Genomic DNA, 27,324 nt, shown 5'->3' with positions numbered 1-27,324 from the left:
GTAGTAATAATAATAATAATAATAGTAAAAAAAAAAAAAAAAAAAAAAAAAAAAAAAACCCAAAACTTCAAATACAACTTTTTGAAAGAAGTGATCAGAACTTCTCACAAAAAGTCACTGTCAACGTCTCCAAAGAGCTGGAAGAGTAAAAGGTCAGGGATGAAAATTGTCACTGAAGATGAAATATTGTGAAAGCCACAGCAGTAAAGGGCTTGCACTCTGATATACAGAAATTAAAAATGCTCCAAATCATAACAGACTCCAGCTACTACTGAAAATAAAACTCACTCCCTGCATTGAAAGTGAAGCAACACATACACTGAAACATGTTAATGTGCATCAAAAGCAGACAATCAGAGCCAAAAGCAGCACCTCTTGAACCCTGATATGTCAAGTGATTTAGAAATATAGGGCAGATTTAAAAAAAAAAAAAAAAAAAAAACACAACTCATGACCTGGACCCATGACCTCAACTAAAACAGCAGTTTGGACAATATAATCCAGTTGAATAATTAGAAAAAAAGGAATAAAACTAAACAAGATCTATGTAACATTTATTTATTTAACTAGATACACTGAAAGAAAATCTCTTTATACCATTTAAACTTCTTCCTGAAAATTGAAAAAAGCATTAGGAGAAGGGAGGGTTGGGGAATGAACAAGTACCTCTTTAATCTCCATGATAAATGAAATGATATGGTTCACAAAATAAAACTGTCTTAAATGAAAATACAAGTTCAGGCACTGATAAGGTATCACTCTCCCATCATGACATCTTAAGTCTTGAGAATGAAAAGGCCACACTATTGACTTGTATAGGTCTTTTTCTTCATCTCTTTTTGTAGAAATTAAACACACAAAATGCTCTACCTCCCATTTGTGATTACATGTTGGTAAAAACCAGTCACAACATGACATGACATGGGATTAACATCACAATAACACTGTTTTGTTCTCCATATTATCCATTACCTTGCACCCAAATACCGACGTCTGCCTCCAAAATAAATGTGCAGGATACTAAAAAGTGAGCTGCACACAGAGCCACTTGGTTGAGGGCAGACATTAGAAAAAGGTGAAATGAAAACTATTATACTGTACTGACAAAACCCAGGAACACAACGTTGAAAATGAAGGCGATCCACATTTGTATGGTAGCTACATTCAAAAACCAGTTGCATAATTACTGTTAGACAAAAATTCCTTCCCACATTTTACCTCGGCACCTCACTGCTAAAGTCATTACACTTTAACAAGATTGCAGCACAAACTGTGTCCACATACCCCCAAATGGAAAGAAAGAATTCATCTGGGTAGCTGATGATATGCCTTACAACTAAAACTGGAATAAAGGATACACCAAACGCTCTCAACATTTGTCTTTTATCATCTGTTGACCCCTTTCCTCTGCCATCCTGGTTCAATTTTGAATTAATTTTTGAACAAATTCATTTAAATGTCAAATATCCCCTTATTCAGCTCATCTACAATACACTCTAAACTTCAAACTAATATTGCCATTTATGTAAAAAATCTACAATGTATAGACTAACAAAAAATATATATATTTTTATATATATTTAATTTTGAAAAATGAAACATATCAGAGTAATGTATGAAGTGAATTTACACATCACACTTCTCTCAGTAAGAAACGTGAGAACAAACTTACTCAGGAGGAAGGTGAAGGGCTGTAATTCAGTGGGAATGCTCGTTTAGGAAAAGAAAGCCTTCGTTACACAAAGACTTGTCTGCTTCAACAACTGCGCACTGATGAGATCCCTCCGTCAAAGGAACCCAGATTTGTTTGTCTTTTACAGAAGATCAATTAAGGGGGACAAAAACTTGGAACTGTTAAGTCTGCTGGCATTGTCAGTAAACCATTTCAAGAAAGTAACAGCACTGAGTGGTGCTTATCACTTAGCAAGAGTCTCAAATGGCTTTTATACAAGACTTTCAGGGACTGAAATGCACTACAGGTTGACACTTAACTTCCAGTCTAAACCTATACAACTGTGCTTTGTCTCGTCTATGAATGCTTTAGTACATAAAGCAGTACAAAACCTGAACCTATGACAAGGAACTACTGGAGTAATACTAGAATTCATGGTCAACACAGAGGAAGAACAGTTTTGTAGTTGACAGATTCTACCACTTGGATAATTCATAACCTTCAAGGAAGGAGTCTTCGATTCCAAGTCCCCAGATGCCTCGTAGGATGAGACCGGGCTCCAGTCAGAGACTGCCTCTACGTCAGAGTTCCCGTCTTTCATGAAAGTTGTGTTTGAACTGTAAAAATTTTGACCTTTCCTTGTGACCTTTTCACCACCCTCCCCAAACATTTGCTGATAAGATCAAGGAAAAGTCAATGAATTCAGACAATTCAACTTCAACTATAGGTTTGGTTACATAACATATGTAAGACTGTACCATCACGCTGGGAATGACATACATTAAAAATAATTGCTCATACACATAAGCAATCCCTTACAATAAATGTTCCTCACATGTAAAGCAATTTGCTTAAATGTCAAATAGAAAACATGTAACAATTAGGCACAAATCCTTGATTCAATTTGTGTTTGTTTAGGTCTCCTTTCTTTCACCAGAGCACCTCTCGGCAGTGTGTGAAGTCCCAATTTGTGGCAGGACATAAAGTACTCCGGCGTTCCATCATCATGTGGAAACCAAAAAATGAAAAGAAAAAAAAAAAAAAAAAAAAAACATCTTAAATGTATAAAACAAAGCAAAACTAAAAAAAGTTCTTCACATTTGAGCTTGTAGTCATGGTTGGGAGTGCGACAAACAGGCTGTGTCAGTTTTGGCAGTATGCATGTGTGTACGAGTGTGTGAATGTGCATCTTGAAACTTGAACGGACAATACACAGACATGTCCACATATACACACACACTGAGAATAATGGGTGGAAGAAATTTGTTAAGGCCACATCCTCTGACAGCCAAGGAAACATCACCAGATCTGCAAAAAGAAAGGATCACAAAAATTATGCAGTAGCATAGCTATTAAATACAAACTTTGGCAAAAAGGAGTGAGGATAATACTAACTGATAAAAATTTAGTAATGTGTAACAAATACCTAAAAATCTTCTGAGTTACATCCTAAACAATCACTTCATTAGCAAATCCTCAAGACCTACCTGGTGTTACATGTGGCCAACTGGATTGTGGCCATCTCCTCCCATACTAGGATGGCCTCCTGAGAGCTGCATGGGTGCTTCACCCACCACCCCAGACACTTTCTCCTCCTCACGGCGTTTTAAACATGCTGCCTTGGGGTTAAGGTTACGCTCTGACAGAGAAAGGGAAAAAGAGATACAGGTCTTATAAGTATGAAGAAATGACAAACTGTGTATTTAACAGAGCTAAAAAAAAACAAAAACAAAAAAACAGTGCTTCCCATCCAGGGTCTGCTGCTTGCAGACTGACCTCTGACTTGTTGTTCTAAATTGAGGATGACATTGACGGCTTGGTGCAGGATGAGAAGTTTGGTCTGAGGTTTGTCATGGCTGAGGTGCAGCTGGCACATCCTCCCAAGCTCCTTAAAAGCCTCGTTGATGTCCCGTACTCTGAGACGCTCGCGGGCATTGTTAGCCACTCGCCGTTCCCTCTCACGCTCCATCTTCACCTCAGGGGGAACGTCCTCGTCATCTTCATTGTCCTGACTGGTTAAAAATAGAGATGAAGTGATCAAGCCATGGGCAGGAGGACATTTTTAAACAAACCATCAAACACTGAAGTGTTCATGCTACCCATGACTACCAGCTTTAACAGCAGCAGCAGGACTGGCCCTTTGTACTGAATGGATGTGCTAAAAAATGAGATGTGTGAGCATCTCATTTTGATCAGTTTGATCAAAATGTTTACCCCACAAAAGATGGGTATGTTCCCTTTTAATAGAATACTACGCTGCATGCGCATTGTTTGCCGCTGGACCCAAAAGTTCGAAGAAGGGAAGGGAAGGCATGATAAGCTGTAGCTTGGACCTGCAACATTTTGGTCATCAAAGTATCTTTGTGATTTGGTGTGTTGTATTGTTTCCTACTGTACGGTTTGGTTTGGAGTAGAAGTGTTTCTATTGTTTTGACTACAACATTTCCATATCAAATCTTAAAACTCTTTTGCCGTATATGTACAGAAATACTGAAAGTCAGTTATGGGTAGTGAAGTTCAGAATGTTATAATACTTTACTACAATGATTCTGCCTATTAAAATTCACATTTTTGGCACCAGTGCCATGAACATGTGCTTTGAGTGATGTCTGGCGAGAGCCCACAAAGCACAAGACATTGATTCTCTATTGGAGAAACTTACTCATCTTTCTGGTCTGAAAGGCCAGAGAGCATCTGGAGGGTCAACGCCTCCTTTCTGAAAACGTGACATGAAGGGAGGGGGATTTTGACATTGTTAAACACCTAACAGACTGGGTTATCAGTGGGACACACAGGAAAGAGTAGACGCCTAAGATTAATTATATTATCTTTAAAAGTGATTAACAGCTGACATTTGGAGTTTTGCAGCTGAAATTTCCAATATCAAACGGATTACTTTATATTCTCATACTCGGTAAGTGTGACAAGAAAATCTCCACCTTTGTGTCATAAATTTATTTGCATTTGAATTGAACAGCAGGATTAAACGGTTTTATAAAATTTCTGGTTAAAACACAAATCCAGAGTAAAAATACCACGAATCAAGTAAGGACAACTTTACCTTGTTCGACTACGTGCTACCTTGGAGTCCTTCTTTTCCTCCTCAGACTTGTCTGCAAGAGAGTTTTCATCATCTTCCTTGTCTTCTCTCTTGATGTCTGAGCTGCTGGAGGAGTGTGTGGAGCGAGCCATGCCACCAGGGAGACCTTACGACAAACACAGAAACACGGGATTCAATTCAAGGCACTAAAGCCCTTCAATTTCAGGAGATGGGCTTAATTAAAACTGCCCTTTTCTGGGGAGGGGATGTAATGCGAGTCTTAAGGTGGAATGCACATCAGTGTAAATGTACACTAGCACTGCTACAAAATCAATCTTTCATTTCAGTACCATTATGCCACAAAACTATAATGGATTACTATAATGTAATGTCACTGAACAAAAACAGACATGTTCTGCTAAGTAACAAGATATTAGTCAAACTTACTGGTAAAGCCTTCCGGTTGGCCAGCTGACGGTGTGGGTCCAGACGCGTGGTGACCGTGCAGAAGAGTGCTGCTGGGAGGAAGGCCTGTGGGCTCCTCATGTTTCCCTCCCTGCTGATGAAGGTGGAGAACGATGATGTGAATACACATAGAACCACAACAAAACAGACTGCAAATGTTCCCACAACAGACTGAGTTGGTTTAACTTGCAGCGAAAGTAGACGGCGTGGCTATGAAGAAAAACTGAAGAGCTACATGTCTGCAACTGAAAGGAAAAAATTATATACTTTGTGATGTAGATAATTAACCATGCAATTCATGTCGTTTTCTGATATTCTTGTGGGACCAATACTACTTACTTCGGTGAAAATGATGTATGAAAATACTCTTCACTCCTAATTGCTTGAAATTTTATTTTTGGCCAGCAGATGGCACAAATGAAACTGCATTTGACAGGTTTTTTTTTTTTTTTCCCTTAATTTTTTTTTCTTGTAAGCCATGTTACAAACAACACATAGTATCTTCTTTCTTAACCTTAATACTGACAAAGTTTATTCAGCAAAGGCTGAAGGAATGTGTATGCAGAGTACTTCCTCTGACAAATCTGAATCTCCACTCTAACAGTTTAACTGCAAACTCCCTGCAGAGAAGTTTCAGAAGTTTCGATGCATATTATTTACGTGATCAAGTTACCAAACACACAATAGAACACTTGTTTGCCTCATGTTGTTGTCAAACACCATCCAAAGTCATTTTCAAATACAAATGAAACAATTTTGAGCAGAGGGGGTGACTCACCATAGCAGGGTGTCTGTTGCTGAGGGCAAGGCTAGCATTGGGAAAAGCTGGAGAGAGACCTCCAAGGCCCCCGTTGTGTACTGAAGACAGCAGGCTGTGCATGTCAGAGTGGGTGCCCTCTAACCCAGGGCCTTGGCCCACAGCATGGCTACGCAGTACATGGATGGCCTCCTCCAAACGATCCTCAATTTTATTCTGCTGCATAAATACAAGAAACACTCACTTAGATATCAACATGACAAACAACATACAAATCCAAGAAATGGCTAATAAATATACACAGTACAGTTTTGATTTAATGATTCTAACAGTGCATTTGTACTTTACTGTGCACTAAACTAGTAAAATAAGCATACGAAGCCTAGAATGTATTACAGCAACTTCAAAATTTCAATAAATTTTGTTGTAGATGGAAAAGGTTTTAACATACCAGTGCATGTGGTTGCCCTTCATAGTTGGGTGTGGTTGGCCTTTGCCACTGAGACTGAGCTCCTGCAGGGAGAAATATTGGGATAGTGTTTAGTGTTAATTCTTAACTTTACACCAGATGGAGCTGCACACACATTTTGGAGCTAAAAAAAACATTTATCATGCAGAGGATAATTTGTGCTCCACCAAGTTTGACTGATTCATTTTCTAATGTGGCAAGAAAAAGGTTGCAATCAAACTTAACAAGTTAAATGAATTGGTCTGATGTAGGTATTCTGTGGCTGAAACTGAAATATTACCCAGAATTCATGGTTGCATGGCAGAGATAAAGGCAGGAATAAAAGAGGGTAAAACTCAGTTTACCAACCTTTTGATTAGCAAAATTTCCACAGCTTTCACGTTGACGTGAATCTTACAACAAAGCAAGGTAGTACGCGATTGATGTGAGTTAAATAAAGTCAAGCTCTTTAAAAGAATAAATCAGTATTGAGGTATTTATGAAAATACAATTGTTTTTAACTTATTGTTAAAGATGACACTTTTCGGGGTGACTTGAGCTTAATCCATTACACTGCCTCCATAATACCGATGAAAACCATACAATTTTTGACTTTTCATATTTTGAAGAAGAATAATTTGACCCTCATTATCTGCATGTGAGAACTGAACAGTACCTGCAATAGCCTGAGGAGATCCGGGAGTAGACGGAGCTGAGGAGAAGTTATTACTGTTGTGGTCCGATGGGTAAATCTGAAAGAAATAATAAAAACACCTTAACATTATGTACGTGCCTTTAGAAACACAGCAACACTTTTCAATGCAATTAAGTCACAATAGTACGAATTGTGACTTAATTGCATTGAAAAGCAATGTGGCAGAAAAATGTCACCACAATCATAGTTTCTTCTTCATACAATATTACTTCACTAATCAGTCATATATCATATCATATCATGACACTTTAACTAGTAGAAGGAAGAAATTCAGAAAACTAAATGAGTCATAAAAAAAGCATGCAACAATGAATCAATTATTTAAAAACAGACCAAATAAATCTTGCTGGCCAAATGTAAAGTTTGAGATATCTAAAATACAATGCATATGATATGATATTTAAGTACACATCTATTATTAGGTCTTTAATTTTAACTGTTTTGTTCTAGTTGGGATGTGTCTTCAATGTTTTACAATAGACTTTCATCTGTTTTGAATCAAGCCACAAAAAAACAAAATAATAAACCACTGATGGAACATTTTAGTCAGCATCATCACGATCCTTAGTTGAATTTGCACTTATGTGTTCTTTCTTCACACAAATCGCCCGACATCACCACATTGTCACTTTGTCAGAGAAAATAAAATCCTTGTCAAAACCGTCATAATTGCCCAGTACTAATTTAAAAAAAAAAAAACAACAAACAAGAGAACTCACTGAGGCAAGAGCCTTCCCAATTTCATCTCCTGAACTGCCAGCTGTGGTGCCTCGGTTGGCTGCAGAGACAAAATAAATGTGAGCCAGATGACCCGTTATTTGTATTTGGGAGAAAATAAATAAATAAAATTACCATCGGAGTTGAAATGCTACCAGATACATGAGTGATAAGTTCACTTTTAAAAAAAAGGTCCTCACCCATGATGCCTTCTCCGTTGATGGTGGGTGTGTGGTTGTAAGTGGTGGGGGCTGAGTGGAATCCGTTGACTTCGTTTCCGTGCAGAGGATAGTTCTGTGGGGACAGAGGCAGGGGGTGACGCTTCTGGAGAAGGGATACAAGCAGCTTCATAAGGCACACACACCACTCACCAAAGCAAAACAAAAAAACAAAAAACAAAAAAAAAAACAAACAAGATGGAAAAAATTGAGGTTTAATTAATCATTATGTTTTAAGTTAACACATGAATAAATTCATACATCTCAGATGATATGTGGATTTGTTAAAGAAAAGGAACTGACACTTTTGAAGAGCAGATGCTAAAATCCTTGCTCTCAATGTTAACTTATGCCTTCAAGTTCAACATTTAATTTCCTTACGAGCAACATGAGAAGATATTAGCCATTATAAAGAAAGCAAAAACTGAAGGTGAAATAGAATGAAAAGATGACCAGAAAGACTAGAATGGGACTGCAGCTGTTTCTACCCACCATCCTGTCCTGCGGGTTAATTGCGGAGAAGGAGCCTGGCTGTCCAATGTGAGGAGAGTTGCCCAGCATGGCAGAGTAACCAGAAGATGACCAGGGGTCTTCTAAGAAAAGTGGAGCAACATTTGCAAATATTAAAAAACAAAAAAAACGAAAAAAAACAAACAGCTTCACAAAAAGGATTACAGAATCAAAATCATTCCAGTAAAATTCTGTGAAAGGTTACCTTGCATGTAGAAAGAGCCAGGGTAGACAGCTCCAGGCTTAGCACCAGGATATCCTCCATTGTCTCTGGCGTACTCATCACCAGATGTGGAGGCATACACCTAAAACATGCAGACAGTGTTCAGTTGGTCCACGATTTCTACAATAGCTAATATATACTTGAAAATAGATATTTCATCATTCTGGATGAAAACAGCTTTCCTATGTAACCCCAAGCATCATGAGAGACGAAATAGTAACGTATCGATCCACCCTTTCCTTGCTATGGAAAAACACTAACTTCAAGTGGCCACAAGATGGCAAGAGGGAGTCTGCCGGCAGTGTAGGCAGGCCGGCTCCTTGCCTGTGGAGGAGAACACAGCAGCCATGGCATGCTGGGCACAGCGACGGCTTGAATCCCAGTGCACAGTGAGCACTTCCTCTAGCTCCCAGGACCCCAGTGACATCGCACTGCCTGGCCTGCAGCCCCTCCCTATAACACACTTGGTATCAGCTCGCTCACATACCATGCATTCAGTGAGTCAACACACACACACACACACACACACACACACACGCAAGCACGCACACACGCACACTCCGCTAGCAAAACCCTCAAACTCGCACTATCACCATTCTATATGGCATCAACAAAGGATTGAAAACATGGAAAAGATCAGCTCTGATGAAACCAGACATTTTATATCAGCACCTTAAAGAGTCTAATCACACATCCATTCTACATATTGTTAACAAAAATGGATGCAGTGCCTCCAAAGCCACAGATTGAAGAAGAACATGAGAAGCCCTCAGTTTCTCGAAACCATCAGCCACCACTCAGTCTGTCTTTTTCTCTCTTCCTCTGTAGTACATGGCAGATAGAGGAAGAGGAAAAGAGAATTGAGGCTATGCTGCAAAGAATGCTAATCCAGAGAAGGGATTTTTTCTGTAATTTGATTTAACAGGGAGAAGTGGAAAGGGAATGGAGAGATGCACTTCTAATTACAGAGCCATCTGCCTGTTCCTGGACCACATCCAACTCCACAGGCAGCTGGGCTGAGGAGAGGGAGCGAAGAGAGGGATAGAGATGGGGGCTGGGATCCAGTCAGCGAGAGAAGGAGAGAGAGAGAGAGAGAGAGAGAGAGCAGTGAGTAGGGGGTGGTAAAGGGGCAAGGGGGAGGATTGAGGGGAAAAAAATGAAGGCCCTGATGATTTATGAAATGGGTAGAGAGATAAGGGGTGTTGACGGGGGACAGGAGAAGGTAATCTAAATGACTTAAACAAAGCTTGATATGGCCAGGGGAGTGTAAAGGAAACAAGGGATTTAAAATGATCATGGTTAATTCAGGGGAAAACATGACGGAGATGGCTTCATTTAACAATAGGCTTTGAGTTGTTCTTTCACGGGGAACAATGTCGAGTGAATCCTGCCGCTCTAGATTGGAACAGAACTACACAATGACTGGTGCTGCTGGATAATTGTATTCTCAGGAAGAAAGGGGATTTCTAGGGTAAAATCCTTAACTAATAGGGGTTTAATGTAATTCAGGTTATGACCATGTAAAGGTCTCTACACTAGAAAAACACGGGTTGTGGCATGGGGCGGGGAGTAGATGAAGATTAACATCAAACTAACCTCAAAGTGCTTTATTCAAACACGAGGGTTTTGCGGTTAGTCTACTGGACAACTAGGGGGCAGAAGAGAAGTTCCTCCATGTGTTTGATTGTTGCAGATGAGAGGGGGTGAAGGTTCAAAGGGTTAGGGCAAGGATCTTGTGTACAAGAATTGTGGGTTACAGAAGTCAGGCAGCTCGAGGGGAAACAGGAAAACAGCCTTTGCAGTGCTGCTGTTATTTGTCCAATTTCCCGATTTACAGCAAAATGATTTAAGTGACAAAAGTAGAAAAAGAAGAGTATGTAGAAGGGGTGGTGAAGAGGAGCAGGAAGAGAGGTAGTGTGGCAGGGTGGACAGACCGCAGGATCATCATTGCCAGTCATTAATCTGGGCTCAGACACGGGGCTAAGAGGCCTCGCAAGCACCGCGCCTCACAACAACTGGGTCACTCACGGGGGGAGGCCCACCCAGGCCATCATGTGGTGAAGCGTAGGCGAAGGGCTGGGTGAAATGGGGGAGGGGGGTTCACACACAGACATCTCATCATTCGCACTAAAACCATGCGGCCATCGTTCACACTGCAGGGAAAGACCGAGGTTCAGACAGTGAAAAAGAGAGGGCCTCGAGCAACCGAAGTATTCATACTCAATCTCTGTGATGTAGTCACCATGGCAAAGTGTGTTTAAACACAGAAGTTTCAGCAGCCACTTCAACACGACAACACCCAAAGGTAGAGGACAGCACCGATGTCTCACACACACACAAAAAAACAAAAACAAAAACAAAAATGCAGTTTTCTTCATTTCATTAATATAAAAGAAATCAAGAAATGGATTAAGCAGATAGTTCACCAGGTCCAAATGTGATCTGTCTCTGACTATTAGTCAATCTGATATAAACCCACCTAATCAATGCAGCTGTCTACAGTAGTTGCATCTGTTGCAACTTTATTTCGAACTAAAGATAAGAGTCAGAAAGCAGCACTACTTATGCTCTACTTCATTTCCTACTGGATACCGCATCCACGTCTCTGTGATTTGTAAGCCATATATATCCTTTGAATTTACTTCATCCATTTGTTGGAAAAAACAACAACAACAAAAAAAACAAAAACAAAAAAAAATAAAACAAAAACATCAACGTAGGCATGAGTCAATTTTCATTTAACTCCTTCTCAAAATTGGTACAACATCTGCTAAGAAAATGAAATCATGGGGCAAAGAAGGGACTAATGTGCAGGCATCTGACCCAGGAAACCTTACAATTCTTTAAATTTTACAACATGACCTCCACAAGCACATCAAATATTTATAACAACTGGTAAATAACCTGTCTTAATCTTGTTTTCCTCCACTTTTGTTGCTGGTGTACTGCTTCAAGGGCAGCATACTGAAACACATATGCCACAAGTGCAGAGATGCAAAGGTTCCATACCCAGTTTATTTTATGGGTCACTCTTGTCATCTGAGAACTACAGTATCGTTAGGACTGGGTTACAGAAAATGTTTGTGCAATGGCAGTATTTCATATTGATGATCCAGTGGCAGCTCAAGCAGCAAGACTGTGCTCTAATAGCAACAGTAAAACAGGCAACTACCCGTTAGGGTCCTTTTGGCATGAAATATCGTGTTTGCTATCTTACAAAGCAATGCAACAGTTGGTTCAGGACCAGGAAGGAACCTGAGTGGATATGAAGAGCAAAATATTAAGAGGAGTTACTGTTACTGTGTTGAAAATGCTATGTGCAAAACACCTCTGAATCATCTATGATCTACAGGTGCTGAAACTCTACGGGAAGACTAGCTGGTAATCAACACAAAACACTCAAATTTAGCCAATGAAAATAATGTATTAATGGGTATGATGTGGGCAACTGCAGCCTAAATCAATTTTTTGTCAAGTCACTTTAAACCAACAGTGAGAATCATTTAGTATATACTCAAACATGTAACAGTGACTAGTGTTTCCAGCTATGTGTGGTTGCCATCAACAACACACAAGCTGCATCAGCTGCTGGGAATTCTGGGACCACTGACAAAATGTGACACTTGGTACAGTAAATCAAAGGACTATATGATACTTCAAACTACTTGGATTTAGGATATGGGTTCAACAGCACTTTACTGAATCCAGACTCAAATCTTTTTAAATGTAAATCCAACTTAAACTATTTAGGTTTAGCTTTTAACAATTTTAAGGAGCAAACAATACAAATAAGCTAATATTTAGGAACTAAAACTACAAGATTGATACTCAAAAAAATGAAAATTTTGCCAGACAGATTACATATTTGCTATTTAGGCAGACAACTTCTTGAATGGTTTCTATGTTGTCCTGTGCTAATGAAAAAAACAGAGGGGATAAGATATTCAGTAAGAGATTTGTAAAACTCTGGGCTTAACAAATCCAGGTATCTTTTTCATCAACCTTGAACTAGATCCAAAATTGAACCAGCTATTAGAACCAAACCTACTTGGACCTCTCATGCATTAGGCTGCCTGAAACATCTGTACTTTTATTCCACAAAACTATTACCTCTGTGTTTCCCAAAACTTATAATTCAGAAGGCAAGTTGCCAGTCGACAAAGTACCTCAAAATCCTATAAAATTGTCCGTCTACATGACAACCAGACCCTGAACACCACTTGAAACCACTTGAGTGTAGAGACAACCACTGTGATGATGTTTATTGGGGGCTGAGTTGGCCAACTGTCAGCTCACAGAGTTTGACTGGGCAGAGGGTCTTTACCCCTGTCTGTCACAGAACTGCTCAAGCAGAGTGGGGCAAGCAGTGTGCATGTGTCAGTTTGCAGCAAGTATGTGTGTAGAGAGAGAGAGAGAGAGAGAGAGAGCGAGAGAGAGAGACAGAGAGAGAGACCGAGAGAGAGACAGAGAGAGAGACAGAGAGAGAGACAGAGAGAGAGAGAGAGAGAGAGGGAGGACTGGCTGTGAGCTGTGAAGGCGAGCAGAAATAAGCTCTCACCGAGGATGGCAGGCCAGGGGGTTTCCGAATCTTCTTTGGCTGGGTGTCTACATACCGGCAGGCGGAGACACAGAAAAGGTGAAAGAGAGAGAGAGAAAAAAACACAGATAAGGGCTTCGCAAAGACACCTTTGCCAGTGTTATGTCAGTTCAGATGCAGTTTCATCATGTGCTTGCTCTAATTTCAACTGCAGAACAAAAACCAAAAAACTCGCTGCAGCAAGTGTGTGACAGTCTGTACGTGCATGTCAATGTGAATGAAATGATGCTGTGCAGTCATCTGTGCACTGCTTTGTTTTGAAAAGATTTGTCAAATGTAGACAAGAATTACTACAAAAAAAAAAAAGACATAACAATCATACACAATTGTACAAAATGTTTACACAAAAATAAGAAAAAGCACTTTTGGTCAGTACTATTGAAACAATTAGTAAATTATTATTATTATTGTTAGTTGATCTTTAAAGAAAATGGCAACTATATGTTGTCACTAACTAAGTGAAAACTATTTTGATAATCAGTTAATTGTTTAAGGCCATTCCTCAGCAAAAATGCCAACGATTTGCTCCTTCCAACCCCTCAAATGTCTATATTTGCTGGTATGCTTAGCCATCAAAACTAACATCTTTGGATTATGGACCACTGCCAAGACAAAACAATCAATTTGAAAAATTTTAAGAGATCACCTTGGGCTCTGGGAAATAATCAATTGATCAATCAATCAAGAAAATAATCATCAGATAATCGAGGAGGAGGAGGAAATGGCAGAAAAATAAAAAAAACATAGGAACAAAGAAATTACTTGCGCCATAATACGTCCCATGTCTATCTTACCTATGCCTCCCTCAGGCGGCCTTCTCCTGGGGTTGTTGGGGTATGATGGGTAAAACTGGGAGCCAGACTTCAGACCAGAGGGGGACATGGCATCTGGGCTGGGCATCGCTATTTCGCTGGGAAGAAAACCAGGCTAAGACGAGACAGAAAGACGTGGTTTTATTATTAAAACATACAGAGGTGAGGGAGAACACAGCACAAACAAACAGCTTTTGTTCTAGGAAATGAAGACGGTTCATTCAAAGTGTTTAACATGAAAAGAGAAGTGAGAAAACAGGGTTTCCTTTACACTGACACATTACATGAAATTAACTTTCACATAGGAATAGCTGTGTGGTGAAATGCAAAGAATTAGATAAATGGTAACATACCTGGCTTCCAAAGGGAGGGTACGGTGGTCTCTCATTTTTACCTGTCACATGAAAGAACATTTATGCAAGTGAAAACCTGAGCTGTATACACACACATTAAGAGGCAATGATGTGTGTTAAAACAAATGAAAAGTAGGTTTTCTAAAGTACAAAAAGTCCAGAGATGCTCTCCCCTTTTTTCAGTACGCTCAGCTGCATAAAGCCGCCTGCCAGACAAAACCCTAGGGAAGGTTTCTGCTTCAGTGCCCCAACATCCCCAACACTCAACGAATGAACACAGGCACACACACATGCACATACATGGCATGTAGACACACATACATACATTTTGCCACACTGAAAACAATTCTGTGGTCATAACAAAATACGCACAACAGCCGAATTGGCCATTATCAACATGTTTATTTTAAAACTGGAGTGCGACAAAGAGAACATCTCCTCTGGCAACGAGAAGTAAATTTACCCCATTTATATACTAATTTTGCTCAAGTGCCAAAAAACTTCATCAAGGCATTTTTACCATGAAAGAGGCACTTCTGAGAAATTACTTAGAGAAAGCCAAAAAGGAGAATACCTGCAATCCCTGAACTGATGAATGGAGAAGACAAGCCTTCATGCTCACTATAGTGGGATCCTTCTCCATAGCCCTGTAGGAACAATGACACACAAGACAACATGAGTATCCCTAAAAAGGCTAAGAAACACGGAAATAAAGTATATGCAGGCATTAATATTAGGCAAATACATTTAACTAACACACACAAACCAAATGATTACCACTCTTTAAGGCTTGTCCCATCTTTTTACCACACCTATATGGCTTAGCAGTTACCTTCCTTCTGCTTTTTTTGTCTAACTAACAGGATCCAAAGGATCCATGCCAAACAAATCTGCATCAGCTCAGGGGATTCAAACCGACTTTCTTAATTATCAACTTGTGGTAATCAAAGCCTGCTGCATTTATTTCACCCCCTGTTCCTTGTATTTACACAAGAGTTGTGCCAAGATAGTTAAGGCGGATGTGAAGCTGCAATTACTGGTGGGCTTCCACAGAGGTTCTGGGCTACCAGAGAGCTTGCCAATGCAGGATCCTGAGCCAAGGTTATTAAGTAGAAAGTAAAACTACCACTTCAAATCAAACATGGCACACGGCAGGAAAACAGCACAAAGCTGTTGTGGTATTTGGGGGAAGAGGGTGTTTGAGTATGTGGGTGTGAGTGTTTGTGTGTGTCTTCTATGGTAGCGTTATTAACTGAATATGTGTGAGTGTTTGACAATATCATGGCATCTGGTGTTAATGTTTAGACCTCCAAACTTAAAATCGTGTGCAACTTAAAAGTGCGATTGTGTGTGTATTTAGATCTTACCCGTCCTTGGCTGAAAGAGGGACTGTTCTGTTCTGCCGATCCCCAAGAACCAGAGCCGCTTCGCTCATCTAGTGCTGAAAAAGACACAGTGTTAAGATTGACTGGTAGGGACACCAGGAAGTTAGTCTGAATTACTGTAGATATGATAGAATCGAGGTAGAAGGATAACCAAATGAGAACATATAATTATTATCCCATGTGTCACTACAGATATAGAAACGCCCTGATGTTGGAGTCATATCAAGGGAACCTGTCACCACCTCCTACTCTCAACATTCAATGTCCTAAAGTGGCCACAATTGGCCTGCACAAGCCAGGAGAGAGCATCACTATTGATCAAAGACACTGCTGTCGCATTCAAGATAAAATGCAATGTTAAACCATTTCTTGGTAAAACCACGTAGGAAATGCTGCTCGGCGTACCCATTAGTGTTCATTACAGTCACTGAAGAGCAGAATTTTAACCATTCACATCCCTAATCTAATCCAAGAGTATAAAATGTAATCTAAACCACGTTTAAATTCCACTCAGTCAATTTGACACATGTAAAACAACAAAACAAAATGTGTAAAGCCAAAACATGAACCACTATGTTTTAGGTAAAGAAAGAACCGATGTCTGGCACAAAGGAAAAACACAGCCAAAAGACTGGTGGAGCAGAAAACTCCAAAATACCCCCATCATCCCTTTCTCCCTGTCTTATGCACTAATGCTATCCAGGCTCTCTGGAGACACAAGGCTTAATTGCATGCTGATTTGCATAATTGTGCATATTAATGTGGTTTTCTTATGAATATTCATATTTTGTCTTTGATTTTTGCCTAATTAAAAAAATGTGTGTGAGAAAGCAAAGGAGAGAGTGAGCGGGTGGAAGGAGAAAGCAAGGGGATGAGTTGGGGGGGGGGGACAAGAGTGAGAGGGGTCTGGGCGAGATCAGCAGCCTGGCTGACGAGTGAGAATGAATGATGAGACTAACAGAGCGGTGCAAGCACCTACACACGCTGCGACAGCCGTGATCTATGGAGCTGATGCCAGTGGCATGGAGAATCAGGCAGGGAGAAGAGGGGACCTCAAAAAGATCAGCCTCGCTCACTGTCAGAGCGGCCCTGCTGAAAGGCCACAGCACTAATAAAGCCCTGCACCACCGTCAACCATGTCCAATGGCATGGGACAGCGGTGACGGACTCTCTGCTAAATAAAGATGACAGACTTTGTATGAAGACACTTTAGCCAAAGCTTGGTGTCAGCAGAAGTAATACCAAATTAGCGAGATTAAAATCCACTTCAGAGAAGAGACATCAACAATGAGGTATCATGATTCTAGCCTAGCTATGAATGATATATTTTAACTAAAACGCCCTCATTTTTCCACTTGAAGATACTCTAGCTTCATCCAAAACTGCTGGTAAACCACAAGTATTGTCACATGTACTAAACACATACAAATGTAGTAGGTAACCCATCAAATCATATTATCACCCTCAACAAAAACCTACCAAGCCAACAAGCAGAGTTAGGAGAGTAAGTTCATAGTCTTTACAGCTATTTTCAAAACACACCCCATCCACCTATGCAGCCTCCATTTGGCCAGTGGGGGTGCAGAGGAAAGAGTGAAAGCACGGCTGTGCAGAAGAAGTCTGACAACATTGTTTCACACTTACTGGAGTAATTAACTCGGAGGCAATTAAAACAAGGTGGAGAGCTGCTGAGGTGACACTGACGCTCAGCCAGCGAAGAAGAGCCCCACTATGCCAGAAGTGAGATCTTTCTATTGTTGTTCTTGTCATGTGCAATACCAAACAAAAATTGACAGTCACCACCGACACATGGCCCACCAAGTTTCACATGCGCTTAAAAAAAAAAAAAAAAAGTGTTAGGGTCAAGTTTTTAATTAAAAAAAACAATATATGTACTATTTAAAGCGGGTCAGTAATGTACTCTTACACCAATTATTCTGGCCAGTAAAAATATTTTTAGCGCTTTGTTTTAAACCAACCCTTTGACCGTGACCTAAAAAGTCTGAACATTTAAAGAGTCTTCTCAATGAACTTTAGAGGACAAACTCAGACCTTTATTTCATCCTTATTTCATTACTTACTTCACTCTTAAGCTTTTTAAGAAAACAAATGAAAAGCAGGTTAAAAAAAAGAAAAAAAAAACTGAAATAGAATCTATCACACCTCAATTTTCAGCTACTGTAGATTCCTTTTAAATACCTGCGGTTAATCATCTTGACATACAATAGTAAGATATTTGCGTGGCAGTGGTAACACGCCGCCTTGGGTTAATGGACAGCCTCCAGTTTTTTGCTGTTTGTATCATATTAGTAGAAGCAGAAAAATAGCTTTCAATGGTTCAAAAATCGTTCTTTAATCATGAAAAAAAAAATATGATTTCAATTATGAACATTCAGTATCACACAAGTAACATAATACACTGAAACCTATCATTCCAGTACCTTGGATTACAAATATTGGTAAATGCGTTAAAATGTTTACTGTCAGGACTGGCCCCATTCCACATTTTGATGCCAGTTTTGAGAAAGAAAAAAAAAAAAAAAAAAAAAGGGATGCTGTACAAAACGTAAATAGCATTTACCACTAAATGGTTCATGTCAATGTGCCGTCTCAGAATGCAATTCATACAGTATGCATTCAAAATTACATTAATACAGCATCAGAGTGCTTGAGCACTGTAGTTCATGCTAACTAACAAATCTAACATCAAAATTCACATCATTTTCAAAAAATGGACAATTACAAGTATGGGTGAAAACAAGAGCTTTACTACACTGAAAAGATAAACTGAATTAATTTGCGGCTAAACTGTTGAAACTTGCTGTGCCCCTCAAGTCCGTGATAGAGAGGAATCCTTCTGGCAAATTGGAGCTACTTCAAGCTTAAAAGTGAAGTAAGAAATGAACTTCTGAACAGTCAATTGACATAATGGCAAAACTGACCAGCACATCTGAAATGTATAAGACATGGTGCTAGCATGGAAAAAACAGGTTCTCCGGACCTATAGTTCATCCCTCCAGGTTTTGAGATGGCTAGTGTGTATGTACTTCCACTGACAGTCAAAGCAAGACAAATACTGGCTCACAACCAGAGCGCAGAAAAATATTTATTTTTTGAGCCACAAAGCCTTCTCACGGCTGCAGGCTCTGAAAACATCTAATTTGAAGTTGAAGAAGGAAGCCACTCTCCTTTGAGATGTCCTCTTTCTGACTGCTTAGATTTTCCAACTACAAGCCACTAACACACAGAGAAATATACGACACAATACTGCAGCCGAGTGCAGGTATACAACTGAGAGTGCAAAAGTCAAACACATAGCTAGTCAGCTAGCAACCGGGAGGGAGCACATGTGCAAATTCACAGTGTTGTTTGTTGTGATCTCAGGGAAGCAAGCATGTCGCGTCCCGTGTATTTGTATGTGTGTGAAGGGGGTTGGAGACGTTGCCAGCAGCTGCAAAGGTGACAGAGGGGACGCCTGCCTGAAGGCTTGTGGGCTTGGCCAGCTCCCACCACACACCATCACACTCTGCCTCCCCTACTTTTCAAACATCCCACACTTCTTGCCAATCCTCTCCTCTTTCCTCTCCCCTCCACTCTACCCGACACACCCTTCCCCCCACATACACACACGCACACTCTGGCCACTGAGGAAGGGAGAAGGACGCCTAATGCAATTAGCACCCCTCTGAGCACTTTTGTGTTGATGAATAGAGGTGGTCTGGTGGGCCACTAGGCTGCCTACTGCCGTTCCCGCGCTGCTGGGTCCCTGAATATACAAGCAGCCTAAGTGACGTCATAATGGATATTGTTCTTTAATGGTGATAATTTCTATAATACACAGGTTTCGTGGAATCTAGTTATACAGTGTTTTTGATTGAGCGTCCTGTATTCTTCGTCTTACGTACAGTCTGTCTATCTGAGTTTTCTTCCTCATATAAACAGACTGTATACTATGTGTAATATGTGTTATAACATGACACAGAAAATCCTACGAGAAAGTCCTTGGCTGGAATTTGCAGATGTTAGCATTTTGACTACCAAATGCTATTAGGGGTTACCTGCAGATCTCCCAAAGTTACATGTGACAGTTTGAAGTATCGCATTAAAATGGGTGTCAGTGACCAAGGGCCACACTTTAGGACATGAGGAGGGGGGAAGGAATTAACTCCTCACTGCTTAGTAATTGCCTGCTGTAATAGAAACAAACAGAATCCTGCCTTCCACAGGCTGATCCCTATTCAACAAGCTCTCTCTTCCACTCTGGCCACTCACTGCATGCTGGGCCAGTTTAAGAGGCTGCGAGCTGGGGGTGAGGGACATTGTCTCTGACTCAAGCCATTTCCTGCAGATCAGTGGGGGTAAGAGCCCTGTGCCGTGTTGGGGGAGGAGTGTTTTACACTTCAGGGTGGGGGGTGGGGGGGTCGTTTCAAGTCCATAAGCCCCCTTTTTTGTCTTTGTTCCTCAGTGGCCAAGTTCTCACTCTGGGGAACACTGGGGAGTGTGACTCGATTTCACACGCCAGGTTGGCAGGGTGACAGAGGAAAGAACCTAACACAACTTACTAATAACATTCAGGAAGAGAGAAAAGCTCACTCAAAAGCCTCAGGTTCTTTAGGGGGTTAAATGGCAGCTAGTTTGCACTTTAAAAAAAAAGTGAAATAAAGACTATCTAGAGAAACAGGAAAGAAAAAAAAACAAACAGACCAATTTTAAAATAAAATATAACTCATGTAGTCATATTAATAAATCTGCTCACAGTTTCAATTCTTCATACAATGAATATTCTGGGTCTGGAAAGATTTAAAGCCACAGTCTATTTTTTTTTCTATAAGACTTGCCCATGCTACATTCAGGACAGTTAAAAGGGCCAAGAGCAGTAGTCTAAAAGAATAATTCTATATAAATAACAATCAAGGAATAACCACATAAATAGGCAAAGAGGAAGCTGAAGCACATTACTAAATGGTAATTTTTTCAAAAATTACTTACACTACTAAATCTATTGCAATCAGCGTAGGACAAACAAATACAAGCACAACCAATTCCTCAATTTTGTAAAACTTTGAGCACCACAAATAAAATTAACCTCTATTACTAGGCAGTGGCAGAGACCTCAAAGCCTGAGAAAAATAAAACAGAAACTGTCTGCATGCTAGATGCCACAAGGGTTACGTAGGAAAATATTTTTTTGTGATTTGGGTCAGCTGACCCTTGAAGTCTTTGCTCCTCCCTATCAGTTGTAAACTGTGAAAAAATGTTGATTTGTACTCCATTTTTGCACTGCTAAAGATCACAGTTTTTTTTAACATTAAATTATCATATTTTTGATCTGCCAACTTACATGCAGCCACGCCAATGTGAGTTGAAATCATCTCAGCTAAAAACATGAAAACCATACACTTCCCAAAACATACAGTGCATACAAAGCAGGAAGTCTACCTTTAAATTTAGTGTAGATTTGTACATTGAGCTGAAAAACCTACCTGATCCACCAAACTGACTGCTGGCAAGTGTCATTGTCCTGTTCTTCCCATTGGCTACTGGAGGCGCGAACATCTACAAGACAAAAGAGGAAGGATATTGTAACTAACAAAGCAAAGGATGGCACACTTCACACATCCTATTTCCACTTATAAATGACATCACATACACTTTTCTTTCAGTTGTTGTTTTTTTTTTTTTTTCTCCTCATAGGCTCTTCATTTTTGGATTAATCTAAAGTGAGATATAAACTATTTGGAAAAATGTTGATTTAACCATTGATAAGACAACTTCCAGCATAACAGTAAAACATGCTAGTAAAAACTATCAAGCTATAAACATTCTTGTGGTCCTTATTCACGAAATGCCACTTTCAAAAACATGCAATCTCTTTATTTTATATGAAACAATACAGATGCAAATTTTTTCGAAAACAAATATACAGCACTTTGAAATTCACCCTTTCTGACAAATCTGATACATATGAAACCAGAATTATATTGTACTTTAACTTCTGAACCACTCTGATGAGGCCATGGACTTTGTCAGCAAGCCACTGTGGGCTTTACCATGAGGCTATGGTGTGGTTTAAATATCTGTTGTGCGGTATCTTTTAGTGACATGCTCTATTTTACAAAGCAAACCTTTTTGTAGCTAGGACACCATGACAGAGTCTGCCACTACCACATATGATCTGTAAAACAAACAGGATAGGTCTAAAGCAGTCCAACAACCAATTTGGGAACCATCTTTGTTTCCATTACATTTCGTCGCAGATATCTCAAACATGTTTGGCTTTATTCCGCTTCCAATTTAGCATGCATTTTCGTGATTAGCCAGCAGATAAACGAAGAGGATGAAATTTGTTTGTATAATGTTTGACAGTTCCTCACCCACATTACAAATTTCATATTTAGACGTAACATCTGCCGATACCAACTGGCAGCTGATCAATCTGAGTCTTTGTAACACAAACCCGACTGTCTAATGTGAACCTCACACAAACCCCCTTCACAACAAGGACCGTTTTTCTTTCACGGGGTAACATTTCCTTTAAATACCAATGGTGTGGCAGAGAATGTGACTACATTTACGAAGCAGCTGACTGAATCGTGCAAGTCATTATAATGGAGCTCTACCAACAAATGCACATCAATGCATTTCCAAACATCACTAATATTAAAGCGAGTCCTGTTGTTTAATTCTGCTGACAAATATTTAATAGGAGTCACAGTTTGGAATTACCTATTGTGCTCCATATACAATCATTATCCAGAGCTGGCAATTTAGCCTCACCAGCTCTTCACTTTATTTAGGAGAAAAAACTAACACAGCTCCATTGGGTCTAAGAGATGTTTATGTCAGCGTAAAGCTCAACAAAAGGCTTCACAACAAAATGAAACACAGGTAAATAAAAGCTGAACAGAACACCTCTATCCACTTTGTAGATAATGTCTGGAGGATAGCCCTGAAATCATCTCTGAGAGAATATCTTCCTAAAGACTAAAAATATGACAAAAAGAAATGGAGAAGCTGTCTGCTCATCCCAATTATTACATCACAAAATTTCCCCTCTCAGATTCTGTTAACAAAACCAACTGGGTTGAAATCATTTCCACCATCTCCTGCAGTCATTCCTAATTCACTATTTACATTTTACAGTGGATACCAGTTCATTCCAGTAAGGATCCACTTCCTTGTTGCTGTATCTCTGCATCACCTACATAATTGAGTAACCTATATTTAAAACCTAAATTCGTTTTCACCAGTCACCCTAAGGTATAACAATATTTTACTTGCCATGCTATGATGTAATCAGCACTACCTCTGCTTTCCACGAATGAGGGATGGAAATATCTTGAACTGACAACGTATTGTATAAAAAAAAATATATATATATATAAATTTTAAAAAAAGTTTCAAATTTTCTGTTGCAGATTTTGTGAAATGATGCTCCCCACTGAGTTTCTTTCCACGCCCCTTTTCCCCACTTCTCTCATTCAGACCTCCAGCTCTCCTCTGCCCCTATCCAGACCTGTATCGCACTCTCTTTAGCACTTTCTCCCAGTGCCACCCACCTACTGCTGCCACCCAGAACCACCCAGACTGCTCTCCCACTCTCTTACCGCACTGAAATCCAGGAGGTCGCTGAGTTCCTTGTCAGTTCCCACTGCAGCCATTCTTTGCTGCTGTTCGTTCATACCCTTCAGTCTCTAATAATCCCTATGAGAGAAATTTGCAGATACAGGATTTTAATGGCACTAGCAAGCACAAAGAGAAGTTACATTTAGTTCTTAAAAAAACAGGGAGGATGATGGTAATGAATGATTCAAACTACTCTAGCTTTGCTATATCACAACCCTTATCTTTACCCGTGAGATGATTCATATTGGCAAATTGTTAGTCTCCCATAAGATACCAGCACGGGGCTGCAGCATGTCAGCATTTTTCTTAAAAACAAAAGCAACTCTCTCACTGCCAATGCATCAAATTTATTCTTATAATTCAAAAATTATATTAAATATAAAAAATATATCCTAGTCATCGGCAAATCTTGGGTATTTGGGAAGTTAAAACATGAGAATCAGTGATCGTCCATTGAGTCTCAGCTGGCCGAAACATATAGCTCAAATTACTATCACACTGAAATACGGACCGATGAGGGAAAACAGACAACATGAGGCTACTTAACACATAACTTTAGGCTGGTCTACTTAAAAATGCTAATTCCTCAGAAACACTGCCTTCCCATCCAAGCAGTACAAGAGACATTGCCATGAAATGATGAATACTCTGCCTTTAGTCAAATCACTACCGAGTAATGACTTAAAAAAAAAAAAAAAAAAGTCTCATTTTACACAACCCTGGCAATAACACAACCATATGTCGATCATTGCTACATAAAAGAGAATGTAATACATTTACAATTACAGACATAATTGGGACTATTGTTAGCCCAAGGAAATAGGGGTGAAAGGCAGAGCTAATGACTATATGCAAACACGTCATTACCAAATTACCATATGTCAACTCAGAAAGAACCTTGTCAAATGACACAGTGAGCATGAATACTGGATTTACCCTGTGTTTTGCATTCCAACGCAAGCCCGAGGCCGCTCTCTGATGCTGAGCTGTGGTTCTGCAAGCTTCACAGGGAACTAGTGGTAAGGGGAGCGAGTGGAGGAATAGAGGCACTTGGACACCAACAGGTGGTGTGCTTTTACAGCCTCTTTTGTAACACAGCACTAGCATAAATTGATGTAATCAAAAAACAAACAAAAAAAACACAAAAAAAGAAAAGAAAAAGATGATGTCTTAGAAGAAATTCAAGTTGTAAACTGTAAACAGAGAGAACTCAGAAGATTTGAATTTATGCCAAGAAAAATGAATATCAATTTACAACAACTTCAAAGCAAAACAAACAAACATTAAATTCAACAGATCTTTTTCTACATGTATGAAAACACCAAAAGTCACTTATTGTGTGACAAACAGACAAATAGTGCAGTGCAACTCCAGTGAACTCAGGCGAGCAGAACTAATTTAACCTTGAGACAAGGAAGGGAAGTAAACACACACACAACACGTCGTGTAAATAGGCTAGGAACATGGCTGTCATTGCTTTTCCAAACTTCTGGATAGGGTTGCCACTGAGGGGCTAAATACGTCATACACATCACTAAAATAAACTTAACATTCCCAAATATTATTTAACCACTGAGTTAAATGGAGTAGAGCACATGGAGGGGCTTAATGTAACAAAATGGCATCTTCAGCTACTGCTGGATCAATATTTGAAGCAAGCAGATTAGGGGTCTTTGTCACCCCACACAAGGCGGAGAAGGCAGGTCATTCTCCACAAAAGAGCCCGCACTTCCAGTGAGAAACACCACTCAGCTAAACAAATGCCTTACATCTAAAACTCAGCATTTATTGTACATTTATGAGGGCAAACACGACTCGAATTTTGGAGCCTGTGTTAGTTTTTGGCCACGACTTTCAAAACATAATACTGGGCCAAATTAAGCCCCTTTTACCTGCCTAGAAAACATGTAATTACTTGAGGCGACTTGTTTTTGACATTAAAAAAAAAAAAAAAATCTGTTTTAAAAAGCACAATTCCGTGCGCTAAGGCTTTGCAGATTCTTTTTCTGCTGTTATTCGCCATGTCAAATGTTAACATAAAAGCAAAGTAAGTAACTATAACGTGTTAACGTCAGTGCCATTACTACTGGAACAAAAAGGGCTGCCGTACTGAACAGAAAAGGCATATTCAACTGTTGATTCAAACACTGCCCGAAAGAAACGGATGTTAACGTCTTGTGCCAGAAACATTACTATAAATAATAACCACTTTGGGCCGAACAGTTTATAACATTGACAGTAAACATCTAGGGCACCACAGGATGTAGGCTGTACATTATTTGATCATCTCCGCTAGGCCACATCCAGGGCCAAGCTACCGCTGACAACTAACCCATTCACCATTTATTTTGAACTATGTTGACATCATCCTCAAAACTAACAAAACCACAATCTCCAGTTGCGTCTTCCCAGAGAAAACAAATTGTGCGAGAAACAAGTGCAACTGTCCTGACCCTGGAGAATAAAGAGCAATACCCCAAACTTCACGCAACAAATACTGAGCTTTCTTCCACATTATTAGGGTTCAAGTCGTGCATTATGAGGGAGTTCAGTGGTGGAGACGGTGGGGGTGGGAGCATGAGGAATTTCCTGCCAAATGTGTAATAAAATAAAGTCTAGCTGGTGGCCAGACACATCCATAAAGGAATGTTTAAAGGGCTACCAAATGGGTTTTATGGAAAGTTTGTTTCGGGCTTGCATGGAAAATACGCGTAGGCCCACAACACAAAGTTTAGCTAAAATGCTCGCCAACATTACACAATGTAAAGAATTCATATTTCCACATACTGGCTAGAGCTAGTGGCCGAGACACACGGTGAAAAACAAAATGAGGCTTGTTGGGCAGGACTAACATTTAACGTTAGTGGAGTCTTTTTGCAGAACAAAGGAGTAATTTCCTCCTCTCCGTGGTCGATGCGGAGACCATCACACACTTAGCTCGCCACCTCAAACCAGACAAAAACTTACATCCCCCGCTTTAACCACACATTCCCGAAAACTTTTCGAAAATTGCAGGCGTCGAAATAGGTGTCAATGAAACCCATCGAATTCATGCAACTTCCCCCGAAACATGAAGTGAAAGAATGTGTTTTTACCTCTCCTCTCCAAGTGCCTGATATCCAACAGTAAAAAGAAAAGAGACTCGCAAGGGGAAAAACATAAAACTTCAAGAGAATTTCGACCTCAGTGCATGAAACGCATTGGAGCACAGTAGATGTCTTCCTTTTGTCCCGGTAAGCCTGCTTTTCACACAGCGCCCACGTGTTTGCTTCAATGTAACAAGTCTGTGTGCAAACAAATCTATTATAGTAACTAATGTCGCGTCTTCCTTTTTTGTTGTTACAACTGAGATGATTTCATTCTTCTCGTAGACATCTTCACCACCTCCGTCCACATTGTCAGACGCAACAACGTATCCCTCCGCACAAATGTGAGGGCCTCAACGCCAGCGGTGTCCGATTTCAAACGCCTATGAGAGAAGGGGTATTTTACAGAGAAAAAAAATACGGCCTTAACGACTCCCGATGGCCAAAACGACGGAAACGTCTAAATCCGAGGCGCTGTTTTGTGTACAGTATCGGCAGTCCTCAAATTGCGAGAGCGCTGCGAGGACTAGGTCGTCCAGCGGAAGACTATCGTAAGAAAGTTACCTGCGATTACACAGCAGCAGCTTGACGAGATGGCACGATAAATGCGAAGGACCTCAGCCAATGGGAAAGCGTACTCGGTTGACTGACAGCAACACCAGCCAGCGAACGGCTCGAAATACGATTTGTACCCGCCTTC

At 40.0% G+C, this 27,324-nt stretch overlaps 1 protein-coding gene across 7 annotated transcripts; it reads right to left on the bottom strand.

The window, feature by feature from the left end:
• Window positions 1-455: 455 nt before the first annotated feature.
• tcf3b (transcription factor 3b) lies at window positions 456-27,324 on the bottom strand. Of its 7 annotated transcripts, XM_040128901.1 has the most exons (22): window positions 26,634-26,740; window positions 24,475-24,638; window positions 23,520-23,616; window positions 21,396-21,468; window positions 15,895-15,968; window positions 15,102-15,174; window positions 14,528-14,568; window positions 14,157-14,289; window positions 13,324-13,370; window positions 8,748-8,847; window positions 8,525-8,625; window positions 8,015-8,138; window positions 7,817-7,875; window positions 7,059-7,134; window positions 6,386-6,447; window positions 5,956-6,153; window positions 5,160-5,271; window positions 4,734-4,878; window positions 4,335-4,388; window positions 3,449-3,684; window positions 3,160-3,311; window positions 456-2,980 (listed from the first exon to the last, which is right to left on the bottom strand). In XM_040128901.1, exons 3-21 carry the CDS (start codon window positions 23,592-23,594, stop codon window positions 3,166-3,168), a joined length of 1,929 nt encoding a protein of 642 aa, XP_039984835.1. In that variant the 5' UTR covers window positions 23,595-23,616; window positions 24,475-24,638; window positions 26,634-26,740; the 3' UTR covers window positions 456-2,980; window positions 3,160-3,165. The 7 variants fall into 7 exon arrangements, with proteins under 7 accessions (XP_039984835.1, XP_039984834.1, XP_039984837.1 ...); XM_040128900.1 differs by lacking the exon at window positions 24,475-24,638 and having other exon boundaries at window positions 26,634-26,739; XM_040128903.1 differs by lacking the exon at window positions 24,475-24,638 and having other exon boundaries at window positions 5,160-5,268; window positions 26,634-26,739.

This window comes from Xiphias gladius, chromosome 6 (assembly GCF_016859285.1).
Source record: "Xiphias gladius isolate SHS-SW01 ecotype Sanya breed wild chromosome 6, ASM1685928v1, whole genome shotgun sequence".
Classification (NCBI taxonomy): Eukaryota; Metazoa; Chordata; class Actinopteri; order Istiophoriformes; family Xiphiidae; genus Xiphias; species Xiphias gladius.
The sequence above is the reverse complement of the archived record's forward strand: the minus strand, read 5'-3'. Positions and strand labels throughout refer to the sequence as shown.